Below are 19061 nucleotides of genomic sequence, written 5' to 3' on the forward strand. Positions count from 1 at the left end.
TGATAATGCTGCAGGTTTTCATAATTTTATCCTTCTCAGCAGCAGCACTGCAGGTGCTCTCCATGCCCGAAATGTGTGTAAGCAAGGTCCTTAGTCAGCTTAAAGTTGCGCACATTTTTCCGCTAAGTTTTCTTTCATAAATCCCAAAGTTTGGGTGGAAAGTTGCTTACGCAGTTTTCCAACCCCGTTTTGTGCATAAGCAAGCTTGATAAATGAGGCCCCTGGAAATGATCAGGTCTGGTAGTGATCAGGTGGAACTGAACTTGGTTTTCTAAACAAAGTGATTAATCCCATTCAACTCATAAATTAAAGCACTGGTGAAAGTTCTCAAGTCATTCAGGTCATGGTAATCCAAAATGGTTTAAATTATGGCAACTGGACTTCTTTTGTTTCTTGAAGACATTTCACCTCTCATCCGAAGAGCTTTGTCAATTCTGACTGCAAAATGGGAGAGTCAAGCTTATAAGCTGTAGCTGTCTATTGTTGAATGGGGGTAGGGAGGAGGGGTATTCAGAGTAGCTTCTACTCATTGAACAACAATAGACAAATTAAATAGATACAAGTTCAGCGATCAAGCCTCTGCCCATTAATAAAGAACATTCCCAGAGTTTTGCACATACTAAGTTGCTTTTATTAATACAGAACTGCATGCTACAGAGACTGTACAGCATAATCATTTATTCATTACAAAAACATGGTTTTAGAACCATTTAAAATAACAGGAAAAAACAAACAAACGAAAAAGATAAGAGCATAAAATAGAACAGGAACATCACAGCCGTTAAGGAAACATTCAAACTATTTATCATTAGCATCTTAATAAACCAGAGAAGAAATCGACAGATTACAGTCGTGTCATGTCAACTACAATGGCACCGAGTGGATGATTCTCTTGTAGCTTTTTTACAGCCTTTTGCAACATCAACATGCCTATTTTTTCTATCTACCTATATGTAGTAGTGTACTTAAAAGTGGCAGTTTGTGTATTTTTTTGTATTTAATAAGTTTTTTTATGAACCTCCTAATATACATAATTTGGCCCTTGTGGGTTTATACAGTATGATGTCCGTCTTTTTATTAAGTTTAAATTTTAATATTTGACAATTTGCTACCAAACACATTTGTTATAGCAACATTTATACTACATACATAGCAATCTATGTAACGTCACAGCAAAGAATGGTATCAAAAGAAAAGAAAAAACAAACAACAACAAAACAAAAAAGATCCCTACAGCATGGTGGGGGTGTTTTTTTTGTTTGTTTTTTTTTTAATTATTTTTTTTTACCTTTTTAGAAGGGAGATGGGGCAGAAAATTATCACAAAATTTGGCACGGAAAATCTGTACACGAATCTACAGTCCGAGCGATGTGACTGTGCAATAAAAAAGAAGGGCTTTAGACACTTTTCCACCTACTGAAGACGCGGTACCCACTGCCTGGTTTCAAGTTTTCTTTTCTTTTCCTTTTTGTAAAATGGCTTTTAGACGCATTCCTTGAAATGAAGTTGTGCATACTTCTGTTCATGAGATCTACATGGTACACCGAGTGGAATCCGGGTGTTTAAGCGAGGGAAAGAAAAAGGAAAAAAGTAAGAAATCAATAAGAAAAGGTTCGCTTTAGTAAAAATGGATCATTTCATATAGTCGTTTAAGAAAAAATATTTGTACAATGTATCAAGAGGGAAAAAAAGAGACACATACAAGATACAACGAGCAATCTCTAAAGCAATAAATACTACTGGTCCTAGCGTTGTGACATTTTTGAATTTTTATTCCTCAAACCCTCCCACCCAACCCCTCCCTCAAGCTCGCCCAAACTTGCCTGACTCCGCCCCCAAAGGTAAACAACAAAGAAAACAAAAATTAAAATAAAATAAAGACAACGCAGTGGAAGAATGCATATTTAACACATTAACACCCCCACCCCCACCCCCCACCCCCGATATTCTGTACATTTAAACAACCAAGTAACATCACAAGATAAAAGTTTGTTCCTCAGAGGTGTTGCCGTACAGCCTCGTGCCCTCCAAGAGTTCAAATGGATGTTGAATGATTGGTTCGCGAGCTCGTATTTAATACAAATAAAGAAGGAGAACCAACTCTTTCAAGGGAAATAAGGGCTCACTGAATAATCTACCTTTTTATATCCGTTTTTTAAACATTTCCAAGTGGATCTAGATAAGCTTTTTCTGTTTGCACTGTTCAACAAATAAAAACAAAATAATTCATAAAAATTTTGGCAGATTCACAAAGCTATACTACAGCTCCTTGTATCATTTCTTTATAATTATTATACTTTTTTCAATAATGAGGGGTCAAATATTGACCAATGAACTTTAATAAAACAAAAGCTAAAATTTCAAAGCCTCGCGGCACAGAAACGCAAAGAGAACACAACAAATGGCTAGTGAACGATATAGCAAAGAGAGGACCTTAAAAGATGTGTGTGTGTGTGTGTGTGAAGCTAAAAAACAGGAGAAGACTATTCTATAGACTTGGTCACTAGCGACAGAGGCTGGGGGGCCGTAGAGGGGAGGAGCGAGTGGGAGTGACACAGCGATGACGAAGGCCGTGCCATCGAGGAGCCCGGTTGCCGTGAGGACGAGACGTCACTGTGTTCCAGGGCTCCATTGTGGGAGGAGGCGCCGGGCGTTTTGCCGGCCGTGACCGATGGTGGTGGAGGCCCAGCCAGGAGGTGAGGGGGATGGAGTGACTGGTGGGCCGGTTTCATAGTCAGTGAGAGAGGTTGCATTTGTTCAGTCTGAGGTTTGGACTCTTTTGAGGAAGGGGAGGGAGCCACGGAGGAAGGGGAGGATGGGGGGGAGTCTAGTAAGCTTCCGTCCGTAGAGGGAGGACTGGCGCAGCTGCCTTCACCTTGGATGTAGCGAATGCACTTTTTTTTTCTCCTGAGGAACAAGGCGAGAAAAAAAAACAGAGGATCTTTTAGCATCAGATCTTTAAACTTGGTGGCCTTCTGGCACCGATTACAACTTAAATACACCTTTATCTTTAGGAATCAACAAAACATGAATCATGACGAATGAGGTGCATTTAAGTGTATATCTGGTGCTGGAAGGAAAGAGACGCTAAGCCGTCAGACCGGGACAGACATTACGGAAAGATCAGAGGTGAAGCATCTGAACAGGAAGCAGGAGAGGAATGAAAAGTGCACACACACACACACAGAGATGATGACAAAAGATTAGAAGTGATGCTTGCTCTCTGAATTTAAACTCCTTTCTTCTAAAATGATCTAGTCCTGCCTCGTTCTTTTACCTCCACCACCCTCCTCTTCCCAGAAGTCTGGATGTGAAGCCACGGAGATCCCCACTAGCCTGGATCTGCCCCTCGGACACAAGTGTACGTTTGTGTGAGGGGTCAAGGCATCATGTTTACATCTCTGCCTCGAGCCCCCCATCCCACCACCGCTGCATGCTGAGTCCTAGGGTCAGGCCCGTTGGAGAGCGATGAATGAAACAAGGGAATGAGGAGGAGTTATCTGTGGTGACTGTGTTCAGATTTGGTCGAGGAGGGAGATCTCAGCTTCCCTCATCTTTGCTATGACCCTGCCTGTGACCTCCACCCCCCCCTTCCCAACCCTTTCCTTTAGTTTTATCAGAGCCAAGCCAGAGGCCACGGGGCATTAGAGCCTTACCGGGACGACGCAGTAAACAACAGAAAACCTGCGGTTCTTGGTCATAAATGCAGAGAGCATATATGCAGAGGATGAGAAGGAGCAGGGATGAGAATTTTCCCACTTGACCACATGCTGGGTGAGAGACAGGCATGCGTTTCTGATGAGGAGCAGGAAAGTGGTGAAGATGGGCTTTTAAAGTGCAGCCTGCACAGGTACTGCAAGCTCAGGACGTCGCACAGCATCGACCGGGAATCTAAAACCGTTCTGCCGCTACGCACTCATCACGGTCTCCATAACTGTCCGTCAAACTGCTACAAATGAGCCAATATCCATTTTTTAACAGACATATTGATTTATAGTATGTGCCGGTGTATGCTATTGATTCTCCTTCTCAGGGGAGATTTCACCAGATGCATCTTTTAGGAAACGGAGCCCATAGAGAACTTTTAACCTCTCTGGTGGAATTACAGCACTTTTCAGCCTTTTGATCTCATGATAACGGCTGTTCTGCAAGAAAAAAAATCTCTGTTTTGATCCTGTCTGGGTTAGAATGAAAACTGGGATCCGTCTAACAAAAACTGAACTCTGAAAATTCGATCCCGAGCCCAACCGGGAGCACGCTTGGATAAAACGATGCAGATGAAAGAGCAGAAATGTGATGGGTGCAGACACAGAGAAGGGGTTTATTTAGCAGAAACAAATACCTACCATGAAAATATTCCCAATTCAAAGACTGCTTGTGTCAGAACAGAAAGACAACAGGTAGGGACTAAGTAAGGGTTATTGAAGAGGAAGAAGAGGTGGAGAAGGAGGAGGAAGAGGGCATAGAAAAGAGTGTCACTGAATAGGCCCTCAGAGGAAGCAGGGCTAAATTTGTAAGCATTACACTAGCCAATTAGGACATACATGACATCAAAAATGGGTGGGAATTATCAGACGTTTGGACAAAAAATGGATTTCAGGAAGGACATTTTCTAATATATCCATGAGGAAATTTAGATTTTACATCTGGAAAAGTTTGATTTTGAAATCCATTTTCTGCCACAGGGCTTGAACTGAGTTCAACGAGGAAAAGAGCAGGAATTTAGAGGAGCAGTGAGGAAGAAAAGTAGTTTTTCACCCGTCAGCACACCGATGGAGGCGGGTTTCAGTAAGACATTGAGAGCCAATGATCACAGGAGAAATCAAACAAAAGTGTGGATGTCTTTCCTCTGATTGGTACTACAGCAGTTTTATACCTGCATGGTTTGCACCATAAACTCAGCTGGTCAAGCCCGAACAAGGCACGACACTTCTTTGGGGTATTTGCATCTGTTAGCCAAAGAGGAAGACACAAACACACAGAGAGACGAGAAAAAAAAGAAAAACAGAAACAGACAAAAAAAAAAGAAAGAAAAAAAAACAAAGAAAATGTACACGTCATTGCACAGACAAAAACAAAGTGGCTAGGGCTTAGATGTAGGCTGGCAAACACTAGGATAACCTCCAGATTAGCCAAGCCATCAGACTCCAGATACTCCGAGCCCCGACCTGCCAGTTCAGAACTTACTGTTGCGTCCTGCAAATGAAACCCCCGCAGATTTATCCTCACTCACACAAATACACCATCCACTCCCACTAACACTCCACAATTTGCTGTTAATGCACTTCTCCCCCACCCCAGAACAAGAAGTTCAAATCAGTGAGCGAAAACCCAGAGACAGACCGGCAGGGCGTGGCTCGAGGAAGCTGAGAGGTCACGACGGCCTGGCGGGACAGACAAGGGAAGGAGGCGAGGAGGAAGGGAAGCAGCACAGAGCGGAGGACAGGAGAGGAGGAAGTCCCAGCGTACAGATTTGTATACCCAGCCTTCACCTGGCCCTGGCCAGTGCAAGCACACACCATACACACCTGCACGGGCCACACCAGTTATTCTGTTGGTCAAGCCCAAAGCGCGCTCGACACTTCTTAGGAGCGCTCAGGTCTGACGCCGCAACAAGGAAGGGAAGCCAGCAAAGAGGAGGATTAGAACCAGTGAAATAAGGAAATCAAGATAAATATCGAAGAATATTTAAAAATAAAACAAGGTCACAGTGAATCTATGAAGAAAGAAATTCCCTCAAAACCTTTTTTACTGTAGAAATTAGTCCAATCAAAATGCATGCAGATAAATCAGATCACGTGATCTAAACTCAGAGGAGCAGGATTTGGTTGAGAGGATATAAAAGGAGCAAATGCAGGATTAATTTGCTGTTAGATGCTATCGGTCCACTATGCTGTGGCAGAACTAGCAGCAGGATTTAGTCCTAGCTGGGGGGAGGATTAAAGACCCGAAGAGGGATCCTGGCATCAAACACCTCCACTCGGTCTGATTTGTGTTACTATCAGAAACATGGAGCAGGACGAGGTGTTTGAATCCAGGTTTCATTGGAGTAGAGGCGTTTGTTTTTGTTTAAAAATCAGGGCCAGACTCATGCAGGCCTACAGGCACAAGCGCAGCTACCATAGCTTACAGATTAAGGAGGTTTAACCTGACGTTGCACCTTTTACTTCACCATAATCTGTATTTCCTCAGTCCCTCATGCACATTGCGTCTAGATTTAGCCGAAAGTAAAGAGAAACGTAGTCTAGCTGTAGAGTCGGATGGACAACAGCGACGTTTTAAGAAAGGGGAAGCAGCAAACAAAGCAAAAGGAGCATAAAAGGTTTCAGTTTAAACCTGTCCCATACTGCACATACAGTATTACAAATAAAAAGAGAAGAAAGTCAATGAGATAAACAGTTAGTGATTTAATACTCAAAATGACATTAGCACCTGTAATCGGAGGGAGTGAAAGGCAAGGGTTTGGAAAATATTCTCTGTGTTCTGAAAAAAAAAAGAAGAGATAGAGGCCTTCAAGAAGAAATCCGTCACCAGAACGAGCGTAAAAATACACAAACAGGTCGGCACAGCTCCTGACATGATGATCAGAGTAGGGATGGAAAAATAAACCAAATAAATCACAGAATCAAGCAAACCTCCTTAATTTTAAGATGTGAGTGATTTGGTTTTAATAAAGCATGCATGGAAGCAAGCAACAACACACACACACACACACACACATGCACGCACGCGCGCACACACACACAGTCACATGCACAAAGTACAGTACTGAAGGCGATCTGCAGGGAACAGGCAATACAATATGGGGCACACACACACACAGTCAAAGTTAATGGATCTCACAATGCTTCAACTTCTTAAAAACACGTATCAAAATACCAGGAGGCTAAGAGCCAGGGCAGAGGGGGACTGTGGGGGGTCATGCATATTCAGTTAATATTAGCTAGGGAGAGCTGGGGGTGAACAAGCAATGCTACCATTTAAACACTGCATTTGGTAACATGACTATACCAAGAAATGAGGGAAAGAAGCCAGGCACAATAAAAAAAAGAAAAAAGAAAGAAAAACGAGCTCGACTTTTATCTTGTAACATGTCACATCTGCCTGACACATGATGGGACTCTTCTAATATGAGAGATAATTGCAGCTCACTTACCATTGCTCTCTGCTTGCTGCTTTTCCCTTTTTCTCTTCTTCCTTTTCCCCTGTTGGTTAGCCGCCAAAAATATAGAAAGAAAAAAAAAGAATAGACACAGACAGGAACCTTAGTTATTATATTGCAAGAATGCCCCAAACATGAAACAGAGAATAGGACTCATCTTTGTGTTTACTTATTTATTCATTCATTCATTCATTCTTTCTCTGCCTTGTGCTTTTCTCTCCTCTCCTGTGTTTGCCCTCCGGTTTGTAACAGCCACTGCAGGCCAGACAACAATACTCCCTCCTCTCTCTGTTTTCGGTCTCTTTCTCTGCTCTTCTTTTCTCTGTAATCTTTTTCTTCTGTGAACACGCAGACACCTCGACACACTTCTGCTTTACAAGAATGATTTCTCTGAGGCTACTCACGGAGGACTCCTGTGGTCAGCTTCATCTAAGAACTGAACAAATCTGAAAATCTGGCTCTTATGGATCACAGCAAAATGCTCAGGATGCACAAACCATCTCCGTTAAATACAAAAACACAGCTATAACCCTCCCACTGTCCTAATGGGTGTGACCCCGCGAGGAAAGTTGACCATTGAGCAGGGTTGATGGTTTATCCCTTGGGTCCACGTGGAAGGGGTAAGGAGTGAGCACCATCTCACCCCTGCCACGTGGACCTCAAGGGATAAACCATCAATCCTGCTCAATGGTCAACTTTCCTCGCGGGGTCACACCCATTAGGACAGTGGGAGGGTTAAAAGGGTATTCAAATAGAAAACCTCGTCTGATTTAAACTAATGTAGTTAGTGACTGTCGATACCGTACGTCTGATTTAAACTAAACGTAGCGATTTTAGTTTTCTTTGCTAATTCTGGTTTACGATTTTTCTGAAGCTTGAAGCTGATCTTTATCAAAGAACTTTAAGGTCAAACAAATTAATGTGTTCTAATATGGATAAATTGCAAATATAACAGAGTTCATTACCGATTACCAGTCAGATTCCATTTTTATTATGATTTATGCTGAATTTTTTCTTCAAGGTTTCTAAATAGTGTAAACTGTTCAACCAAACAGTTTTCCTAGTAAAAACATAAAAACATGAAGCTTTTAGGCCACATAACAGTTTTGTACAGACTTGAACAGATATGGTGTATCCTATAAATCATTTGAGATCAAAGGCTGGGTTGAGGACCCCACTGTAGGTCACAGAACATCAGGTTTAGGTTTTAAATCATCTCCAAAACTCAAATAAAGCTTTAAAAGATGTAACTTAGAGAGCATTTTTATTATAATTATGCAAATAAAAAAAAAACATTAAATGAAAAGGCAAAAGTAGTGCATTATGGGTTGAAGCTATTTGTATTATCATTATATATTTGTTGTTCCTTAAACCTTTTAGCCATGTTTGTTTGGTTCAACCAAGCAACATTTGGTAACATATGCCTTGCTACGGAAATGTTAGCAGAAAGCCAAAACGTTTGGTAAATCTTTAACAGATTTGAGTTTTTCCATGATTAATACCATCAGACCATCCATGCCTACATCACAGTAAAAAAAATTGTTCACAGTTGTCGATCACCAATGAAATGGGTCTAGCTAGAACACTGACCAACGACTCATGCGTCCATAAAATAAAACGGAATACTGCCTCACTGATCCATTTCAGTCTGAGTTGGTTAGCAAAAAGGGAACTGTGAGGGTGATGCTGATGTATGAAACCACAGGAGTTGCATGGACATCAGAATTTACTCAAGGTGAACCAATCATTGTTGGGTGGTTGGAATCAGCCATTGTTCAGCATGACTGACTCAACTGACGATCAGGCAATTCAAAAATCAGATTTTGTTTTCAATCCCTGAATGTACCATTACCAAGCAGCAATTAAAAAAATGCTATAATTTCCCAGTTTGTGAACCCACCATCTCTAATCTCTCGGATGGAACATCTTAATCAGAAACAAACAAAAGAAAAACAATTTATAGCTTTTAAAAATTATTCAGGACTGATCAAAATAGATTTTTGAAGTTAAGATCTGTGCACAAAAGGGAACTCTGTCCTCCCCCTTAAAACCAAAATGGAAGCACCTCTAGTTTTTACTGGTTCCATTTTAGTTAATGGCACACTTCACAGTTTTGCTTGCTTTTGGTACCCCCTAGTGTTTGTTATTAATTCTCTGTGGTCATACCGAAAATGAAACTTGCTGTGCGTTCGTCTTTTTACCACCTTAATCTAACAGCTGAAACATCTCCCCAGCCTTCATTAGTTTCTACAGGAGAGGGTCATCACTGAAGAAAACAAATCAGATGTGCTTATGATCTAAAACATGCAGGAAACATGGTGGTACTAGACTGCAGCGCCAGCTATGTCAGCTCCAATTTTCCCAGCAAAGCGACCTGTCACTCTGAAGTTCGGAATGCAGTATTCTTGCCACAGAGAGCAGGGGGGGGTCTGAGTGACTTCATTAACCTTGTAACCTTGTTTTAGCACATACTGCTCAAGAAAATGATTTTACAATATGAAAAAGTAGCCTAGTATGTCTGTAAATCGTTTAATAACTAAATCAAAACAACAAGGTTGTGAGAAAAGTTTGAAATGTGTAAAAAGGATGGTGCATCCTCTTGTTCAGAGCCAAAGACGTACATTTCATGGATCCGTTTTCTGACCGCAGACTAAAATGAATAAAACTCACTCATGTAAAAATGTTACAGGATGCAAAAACAAGTTAACATTTATCAACCAAGTACTCAAGTTCACTAGAACATCTCACCTCCAGCCCCACAGGAAACTCCACCACATAAATAAAGTGGACCTGAATTTCAGTTACTGATGCTGCTTTGATTTAGCAGCAAAAACACCCAAACATGCCTGCAGAAGGCAGCTCTGTAGAACACAGAAGTTTGGTGAAGGTTCAGCTATCCATGTGGAAAAACGACAACACAGTATCGGCTTGTTTGACTTGACGCGAGTCTCCGAGCTACTTCTGTTCTAATCTGCATTCATCCGTGCCGTATGAGACACAGCACTAACTGGTTCAGTGAAAAGGTGAGTTCTGATGAAGGCTCAGAGGCACGTTTCAGACGGATCTGCCACTTTGGACCACCTGTACGCCTGAGACCAGTGAAAGGGTGGAAGAACAGGCTGTTAGAACTTGTAAACCTAAAAACTTACATAGTTGTCTCGTGCTGACCAGCCGGGGTAAAGCTGCATGTGGAGCTGTCGTTCTTTCCTGGCCAGCTCGTAGTACTTGGCTTGCTCCTCCCGCGATAGGGCGTGCCACTGTGAGATGACAAGCAGCTCAGGCGTTTAATCAGAATCCCATCAGGTTTGGACCAGAACTAAACCAAACGTCTGACAGCATCTCAGACTTACCCTTCGCCCTAGGATCTGGTTGATGGCAGCGCTTTCTTTCAGCGTGCACTCGGCCACCACCTTAGCCCTCATCTCCTTCATGTAGAGCATGAAGGCATTCAGAGGCTTCTTTATGTGGACCTGCTTCTTCTTCTCCTCCTCCTTTTTCGCATCCGACTGTTTCCTGTGTTTTTTAAGGTGGGACAGAAGGCAGCGAGATGAGCAGGATGCCCCCCCCCAAAACTACAAAAACAAATGAAAAATGACCCAAGTTAAGAAGGTTAACTCACGAGCTGTTGAGAGAGCTTATGTCGCTGTGGGAGGATTCCTGCTTGACGTTGGGTGTGACGATGGCCGGGTGAGGGATGCCCGTGGTGTGCAAACTGTGGTGGGGGGGCACCATGTGTGGGGGGAACCTGGAGGACAGAAGACTGTGTAAATCGTCAGAATGGACACGGGTGAAATGAGAAGATGGAGCACAAACAACAAGACCTAGCAGCTAGAACAAGATTCCATTTTTCTTTTCTACATCAGAATACAGTTTAGTCGTTAACAGAAATGGAATCAGCATTTAGTCCCAACAGCAAACACACGTAAACACGTTTGCACATGCAAACAGGAAAAATGTCCAAGGCTTGACTTCTGTGTTCATCATGACACAGAAGTCGAGCCTGGATGGCTTACACAGGTACAAGACACAAGAATAATCACCACATCTATCAAAATTAAACACAAGTACAACAAATACACAATAAAATCTTCAATAGGTGTGTTTTCTTTGGCGTTGTGTTGAATAAAGCTCTCGGGATGATTACAAGCAACATGGATGTAACGTTTTTGTCCTTTAATGATGTTTAAGTTCCAAACGAAGACATTGGCGACGCCGCAGTCCTGATTCTAGATCGATATAGCGGCTCTTTCTTATTTAGAACTATGGCTAAGCAGGTGAAACTGTGGAGCTATCACTCCTGTTTGCATCCTTCCACTCGTTTCTGCAACTTCAGCACCGTCAGCATCACTGACATTTTTATCCTCACAACTCTTCACTCCCATCATTGTTTCGTAATCTTTAACTGTTCCAATCACCGAGGCCAGAACCCCTCATTTAAGGGATGATTTCTCTGACCAGAGCAGCGTGTGTGTGTGTGTGTGTGTGAGACTAATTATCTGAACACATATGTGTATGTTTAAAGGCACTGGTTCCATGTGACCACACACAAATTTAAGAGAAGAGAGAAGGATGAAGGAGAAGGGGAAAAAAAGAAGGAATCATTCTTTTTTTTGTTAAAGCAGCTCATTATCCGGCTGTGTCTGGCTGCATGGCTCCGAGCCAGAATATAATGATGAGGATAAACTCGCCAGGAACAACTAGTTTCAGTTGGAGGCCATCTCAGGGGAGTACCAGCGCTCCCCCCTCAAACTCTTTTCCTCTTTTTCTCCTTTCCCCTCTTCTCCCTTCATCACTGACACACTGGTGTTTGTGCCATGTCATCCGTTGATGGGGAGCTCGGCGGCAGTGGCTACATATCGCCCATCATTAAGGCAGCATTTTCTTCACTCGCTCCATTTCCTTTCTCCCCGTTCACCCTCCCTCCTTCTCTCTCTGTACACTTGTTAAAATTTCCTCTGTTCCAAGATCCATTTTTTTCTTCTTCTTCTTCTCTACTCCTCCTTGTCCCCTCGTCACCTCCACCCTTCTCCGCTTTCTCCTCACTGTCCCTCCCCTCGTCCTGCTGCCACAGCGTGGCCCGGGTTATGGTTAAAACATGACGGCCATCCCTTTGAAGCGTCGGGGCATTATCATCATCATCGGGCTCATCAGGAAGCGAGCGTCGGCTCGGACCAATTTAGGCAACACAGAGCGGTGGAAGCAGAGGAGACCCCCACCTACCTGCCCACCCTGGGGCTTCTATGTCTCAATCTGAAAGGTAAGAATGGCTGGCGGGGTGGAGTAAAGAGGCTGAGGGGGGGCGTTATGGGAATGGGTCACTGGCACAGCAAGCCCAGCATCAGCCAGCGCCATTTAATTGCCCGTGCGAAGCAGTAGCCCCCGCGCTTGTTTAATGTATAATGATCTGGCCGTTGCAGTTCTCCCCATTCCCAAGGAAGGAGAGGGAGCAGCATGACAGGAGAACATATCAAAGGCCAGGCTTCAGCAGAAGGGGCAAAATGGCCTCCACATCCACCCACCTGTCCCACGTACACACACGGTGCAGGGAACTTGCACCATCTCCAACCCCGTTATCAAAATAATGTCTCTCATTTGCTTTTCTCCACGTACCTTTGCTCTTTTCCCCCTCTGCTTTTATCCAGGAATGCATTTTTTAATAGGTGGTAAGGTGCTCATAGAGGGGCGGTGAGTTGGCAGCGTTGATCCCTGATTTGGTTACTGCACAGGGGACGGACATACGAGGCCCGTTGTGAAGACCTAACTCCTAACAAGGAGTACAAGACCTGGATGTCTTTTTCTGAGAGATTTCGTCCAGTCAGTCAGCTGAAGAATCGCCAGAGCCATCACAACAGTCTGGTCCTGCCTTTGAACACACCCAACTAGCTGAAGGCTATGTATGAAAGGAGCCTGCTATGCTGCTGATACAATTAGACCAACAGTTAGTGGATTTTTGTCAGCAGCTCACATTTTCTACACTAGCCTGGTCGTTTGAGGGTGGGGCGACGTGCTAAAACCCCTCCCATTCTCTGGAGATCTCCCAGAGCGCTCCATGTATTCAGTTATACTAATTCAATTAGGGTCCTCATCACAGGGCATTAGCTCTTCCCCATGGTCAGTCCCCCTTACACACCCTCCCAAACAACCCAGCCCATATATTCAATTAGCTGCACTGGAAACAAGATGATCACATGGTAGACACTGTCATTAAGGGGCCAAATTAGCAGCCGCTTAAAGCTCCGGTTGGCTGGGAGCAGCTGCCAGATGCCAACGTCTGGACAGAACACGCATCTCCGATCGCAAAGAACCATTCAGGAAAAGCACCTTGTTTCGGAGGACATGAACTGAGTCAGCGTTGCTCGTTTTCAGAGCTGCAATTTGGAGAAAATATACATATTCATCCCCCAACTGGTGCCTCCATGCATACATGATCCATCACTGTCACAGAGGTCCAAAAAGGATGCCCTGAGGATCTGCTTTCCCAATCAGGCTGTAATTAAATTACAGCTCGGCTTCATCCCTAAGCTCTATGGTGGAGTCCCCTGCTGCAGGGGCATGTAGGGGGAGGGAGGAAGGCAAAGAGTGAGAGGTTTGTTTTGTGTGTGTGTGTGTGTGCGTGTGTGTGTGCGCATAGCTTTTTTGACTTGCCCCAGACTCAAAAACCACTGGCCTTCAGGCACCCGAAGTTAATTACGATCCCATCCTGGACTATATAAGGGACACGTGTTCCTCAAGGGAACAATAAGAGACAAAACTGACCAACACGCACACACTGCACCCCCAAGGGGGCACTACCGTCCACAGCAGCACTTGAACTAGACCCTAATGGGCTGGACCAAAGCACCAGCCAAGTGTCGGCTTACATCATCTTGTCACCTTCAAAGTGCCGCCGTTTGTTTATCAGTTTGGCTGCTCAGACTCTCAGCGAGGACGCGCCCCGGCTCATTTCAGAACCGCCTGACATGCAGTGGGGGTAAATGTTCTTCAGGGGCCTCATTAGGAAATGATAAATATAATTAATATTTGAGCATGCTAGCTGGAGCTCCTACGCTGGAGGATTGGCCTTTTGAACGCACGGATGGGGAATGCAAGCTCTCCTTAAGGGAGAAGTTTCTGCTCGCCAACAGTGTCAGACAAACCCCAACCAGAATGAGTGAGGAGGAAGGGTGTGTGTGTGTGTGTGTGTGTGTGTGTGTGTGTGTGTGTGTGTGTTTTTAATGTTTTAGGCTCAACTCACCTTGACATGGATGCGTTGACAGTGAGCGCAGTTGGGTAGGGGTGTCTAAACCCCCCTGTTGTGATTGGATAAACAGGTTGACCTTGCCTACGAAGAGGAAGAAAGAAGAAAAGGTAAGAGAACAAGGTTGACGGAAGAGAAGGAGCCAAAGCCCTCTGTCTCTCACTTCTCCCCACCGTGGGCCTCTTTATTCTCATTTGATCAGGACAAAAATCTAGGGGATTGCAGAGCGCAGATCAAAGGGAGGAAAACTCTGAACAATTTAAATGCCACAAATCTTGATAGCGATGGCTAATTAAATTTCATAACCCTTCGCTCTGTGTCGACGAAGTGGAGCCCCGTTCCTCCCAGAGCTGGAACTAGGTGTTTTGTTGTGATAATTAAAGACGAAGCGCGGGTCCCTTTAATGGAGCCATCACGCTAATTGAGGTCTACACATCCAAAGACAAACAATAATGAATGTAAATTTATACCAAAATAAAGTGCAGCAAATCAAAGGGCGCCGTGACTGCGCTCAGGGCCTCTCTCGGTATTTAGATCGCGGCGAGAAAACATTAAATTAACAGAGCTTAATTTGTAGCCTTTTGTCATATTAACAAGTGTTGACAAGAGTTACCAGGGGAGAGTCCCTATGAGGAATTGTGGGTAAAATACAAGCAATCACAGTTCATTACTCTAATTGAACCGAACACAGACATGTGAAATGGTATTTGCCACAAAATAGCAAAAGGAGGCTCGGATAAGAACGCCTCGGTTCTGGTCCAGGACGTGGCTTCCAATGAGGCGACCCGCTCTAGTGCAGATGTTTTCATGCATCATATACATGCTAGACACAGTGCTCACAAGAGAATATAAATGGAGGAATAATAATAATAAAAAAAGGTTGCTTACTGTGGTACTAACCATCCTAGCGGATGGGGGATCTGGCCGACAGTGCCAGGTGACAACGGGTAATAAGGAGATATATCTGGCGGGTGAGGAGGCCTCGGAATTCCTGTGGAAGGAGCAGAAGAGGAAGTGGACAGAGACAGAAATCATTTTTTTGTTGAGTTTCACATCTGAATGGGGCAGACATCACAGGAGTGCAGATGGGTGGAAGAGGAGGAGGAGGGCTTGTTGCACGCATGTACGCGGTGCTAAATCACACTTCCTGATCAAAGGCCTTTGAGGCGGCACAATGTGTTGGAAGAGGCAGAGGGTAGAAGAGTGAGGAGAACACACCGACATGATTCTTGTCACGTTTGTCTGGCAAATCTGCAGATTAATGATATAAAATGACTGAGGTTTAGAAGTGGGGGAAAAACAAAGCGTTTTAATTAAAAAGCTGTCCCTGTGATCAGAGCGCTGCCAATAACGGGATAGCACCCAGTCTGCCGGCTGACTTTCCCTGGCTACCTGACGTATACGTGAAACACTCGTTAGCAGAAGTTTACAAACCATCACAAGCTTCATATATGTGGGTCAGCTGATTCTGTTCATTCGAATAATCCCCAGGTTTGACGTAAAGGCATCAGCGGATTGTGTTTGTGTTCCCCGCTGACAAACAGTGACAATGAAGTCTAATTTAGGGACAGATCAGCGAGCGACCGCAGCACCCAGAGCGGCGCCTCTACTTTCTGCTGCAGCTGACAGGCGAAGAAACGGCATCAACGAGCTGCCCCGAACGAACGCCTTGAAAAAGGTCCTGAACAGAGCCGGGTGTAAAAATAACTTCCTCTCTCTCTCTCAAGACGAGCTTGAAACGAGGAACACACGGATTGTGTGAAAGCAGAGCGGGGAGGGAAGCTGGGCGTTATTTCTGTACTCCAGTTGTTACAGGTGTGGCCAACAAGGCAGCACCAGATGGATCTATGTAGGATTTTTGTACTCAAGCTTTCCTGGAATACCATTTTCTACAAAAAAAAAAAAAAAAAAAAAAAAAAAAAAGGAAACGAAAAACCCAGGGAACATTATCCCATCGCCAAGCTGCGCTCAATACCTAATATAACTCATTAATTAATTAAACACTGTGCCCAATTAAGCAGCCCCCATTATGCACTACATTAAACAGCAGCTGGCACATTATTTCCCCTTTTGTAAGGGCCATCATAATAAGGGAACATTATTACCTAAAACACTGCCTGAATCCACCAGAGACCACAGAGAAAGCACAGAATAATTCACCAAACTGAAAACACATTAACCCCAAAAGAATGGGCTGAATGACAGTTAACAAAACTAAGTGCTGGGTCAAGATGCTTACAGAAATGAACGACATTAACTAAAAATGTGTCTGTAAGTGTTAGTGGGAGGAGCTTGTACCAAGTCAAATCTGACTGTTCGACCTGGATCTGCAGAATCAACAGGTTGCTGAATGGTTTGATTAATGAAAGCTTGCGTCAAACCTGATCTGTGTTCTTTACGGAGCTTTAGCAGGCCAAAGAGCTTCCTCTTCAGTGGTCGCCTTGTGTTTAGCAACTGCATTTGTGCTGATGGGAGTTTGAGAACGTTTGTGAATTCTGGGATTCACGAGAAAATCGTGAAAATCTATTCCCCCAGAGCCCAAGCTACGGAGGTTTCTGTTTTCAGATTAAAAATTATTTTTCACAATAAAATTTGCATTCATGAATTTATCCTGCAAGGACTTTTGGTGAAAACTATGATTTCTTTGTATTTTCCTCTGGAGAATCAGCTTAGAGACTTTTTAGTCATTTTCAAACCCATTGTGCCAAGCCCTGATGGGGTGTTGGTCGCTATCAGACAACTGCTGCTACCTGAGCATCTACATCAGGTGCCAAACACTGACGGATGGGAAAGTGCGTTGGGTTTTACCTGTTTTGGGATCCACGTCTGTCTGTAGGTGAGGTGGTGGGTTCCCTGGTGTGAAGTGCTCATTGCTGTAGGTGATCAGAGGCGTGAGAGGGTGCACATGGTGCGGGTGCTGTACCACTGGAACCTTATTAGACTGTCAGAGAGAAAGATGCAAAGAAATAGGGTTTAATGTTTTGGTCTGAGACTCAAGGCGCCTGCTAAAGAGTTGCAGCTCGAAAGTTCTCAAAAAGAGGAGCTCTTAAATTCTGAGTATCCTCGAGGTGCCAAGCCACCAAACCACAGCATAAATATCAAGGTTTGTAATTAGAAACACTTCTGCGGCATCACACGGGAATTCGGTAACACAATCTGAGAGGTTTGTGGGGTTTTCAGGTCGCACTTGGGTTTGAAGTTTGATTCTAAACCTCAGTTGCAGTGAAGCAATCGATCATCTGTAAACCACAAAATCAAGGCAGCACGTGTAAATCTACGGCCATTTGCAGCTCCCACTGCCCCCCCCCCCCCCCCCCCCCCAGCCACATCTATTCCCCCAGGGCCCAAGCCATGGAGGGTATAGGACTACTGTAATAAAGGGCTAAGTAGTGGAAATCCATTTCTGCATTTTTACCAAATTAGTTTTAGCTATGTAATCTTTTTTTATGCTCCTAAGTGGTGCAGAGCCCCCTTTTTTTCAATTACCAGTAGATTACAGGGGAGCTTTAGGGGTGTGCTGCCAAGGGCCCTCGTGTTAACCACAGCTCAGGTCCTCTCATCGGGACAGGCTGGGACAGGGACTAATACACACAGTCCCTGAACACGAGATAACCAGATTAGGCTGGTAGCTGAGGCTGCTCTCGCCTCTTTACCCACACATCCTTATCCTGCCCTCGGCAGTCAAAGAAGCAGCACTAATCAGGCTTATCATAACATGGATGATATGTTCAGGAGGGGGGGGGGAGAGGAGTAAGACACCAAGCTGCTTGTGCATGTGTGTTTGGTCTCCTCTCACACGGGCCACACACCCTCATTAGTGACTTTATACCATGCAAGAAAAAAAAGGGAACGAAGGCTCTACTGTGGCACATTTCCAAAAGACTTTGAAAAACATTAATGGGTCTAGCTGTTGGCAGGGGGGCTGCACGCTTAAGATGCACAGTTGCCCCACGCTCATTGACAATACAAATGCAAAGCTGCAGGCCCAGGGCAAGACAAATGCAAGCTGGGTTTAATGCTGCAAAGTAACCATTCTCAGCCCAGACTGGTTGTGACTGGAGTCCATAAAGGGTCTGAAACACCAACAGTCCATTCAGAGCTGTGTTTTCACCGGGTGGTCAAGGCCGTCTATCTCCACAGTTGGAACAAGCATGGCCAACCAGACCTCGTTCACAGCAGTGGTAGTAATGGGGGAAGCTGGGTGTGTGTGTGTGTGTGGAAGAAAGAGAGCGGAGCCGAGGGGGGACATTCCCTATTGCCGTGGTCCCAATGAAAGATTAATGAACCCCAGCAGAACTCCAGGGAGGCTGAGAGACTCCTGGGACTCATTCACAGCCCTGAGCTGAAAGGGCTATGGAAGTAGGAGAGGGAGGTGGGTCGGACGGGGTTTGTGTGTCGGGGTGAAGTGTGTGTGTGTGTGTGTGTGAAAAAGGGGGGGGTTTCTTTAGAGAGAAACACAAACTGAGAAACACATTTGGTATCCAGATCTGGTTTGCGATACCAGAACTGAGGGATGAAAAATAAAGAAAAGTTTGATTGTGATTGAGGTCATGGTGGCAACCAAAAGTCGGTGTGAAGACCCCCCCCCCTAAATCCCGCACCTCCTAACCTCCTCCTTCCCTCCTCTCTGCTCCTCCCTCGGGTAATGATGTGAAAGAATGT

The 19061-nt window shown here is 44.4% G+C and overlaps 1 protein-coding gene across 31 annotated transcripts in view; it reads right to left on the bottom strand.

The window, feature by feature from the left end:
* Positions 1-608: 608 nt before the first annotated feature.
* tcf7l2 (transcription factor 7 like 2) overlaps positions 609-19061 on the bottom strand; it is an 85693-nt gene continuing 67240 nt past the window's right edge. For 3 of the 31 annotated variants that reach the window (XM_015962619.3, XM_015962613.3, XM_015962608.3), the window contains 10 exons: positions 17208-17340; positions 15288-15390; positions 14397-14483; positions 10782-10907; positions 10513-10675; positions 10312-10419; positions 7157-7205; positions 6433-6483; positions 5529-5601; positions 609-2907 (listed from right to left, as the gene is read on the bottom strand). In XM_015962619.3, the coding sequence (XP_015818105.1) occupies positions 2484-2907; positions 5529-5601; positions 6433-6483; positions 7157-7205; positions 10312-10419; positions 10513-10675; positions 10782-10907; positions 14397-14483; positions 15288-15390; positions 17208-17340 (1317 nt within the window). In that variant the 3' untranslated portion in view covers positions 609-2483. Of the gene's footprint in view, positions 2908-4345; positions 4408-4876; positions 4950-5528; positions 5602-6432; positions 6484-7156; positions 7220-10310; positions 10420-10512; positions 10676-10781; positions 10923-14396; positions 14484-15287; positions 15391-17207; positions 17341-19061 lie in introns of those variants that run through there. The other 28 variants (XM_054749743.2, XM_054749740.2, XM_054749735.2 and 25 more) reach the window with 20 other exon arrangements.

Source organism: Nothobranchius furzeri, chromosome 16, assembly GCF_043380555.1.
Source record: "Nothobranchius furzeri strain GRZ-AD chromosome 16, NfurGRZ-RIMD1, whole genome shotgun sequence".
In the NCBI taxonomy this organism is placed as follows: Eukaryota; Metazoa; Chordata; class Actinopteri; order Cyprinodontiformes; family Nothobranchiidae; genus Nothobranchius; species Nothobranchius furzeri.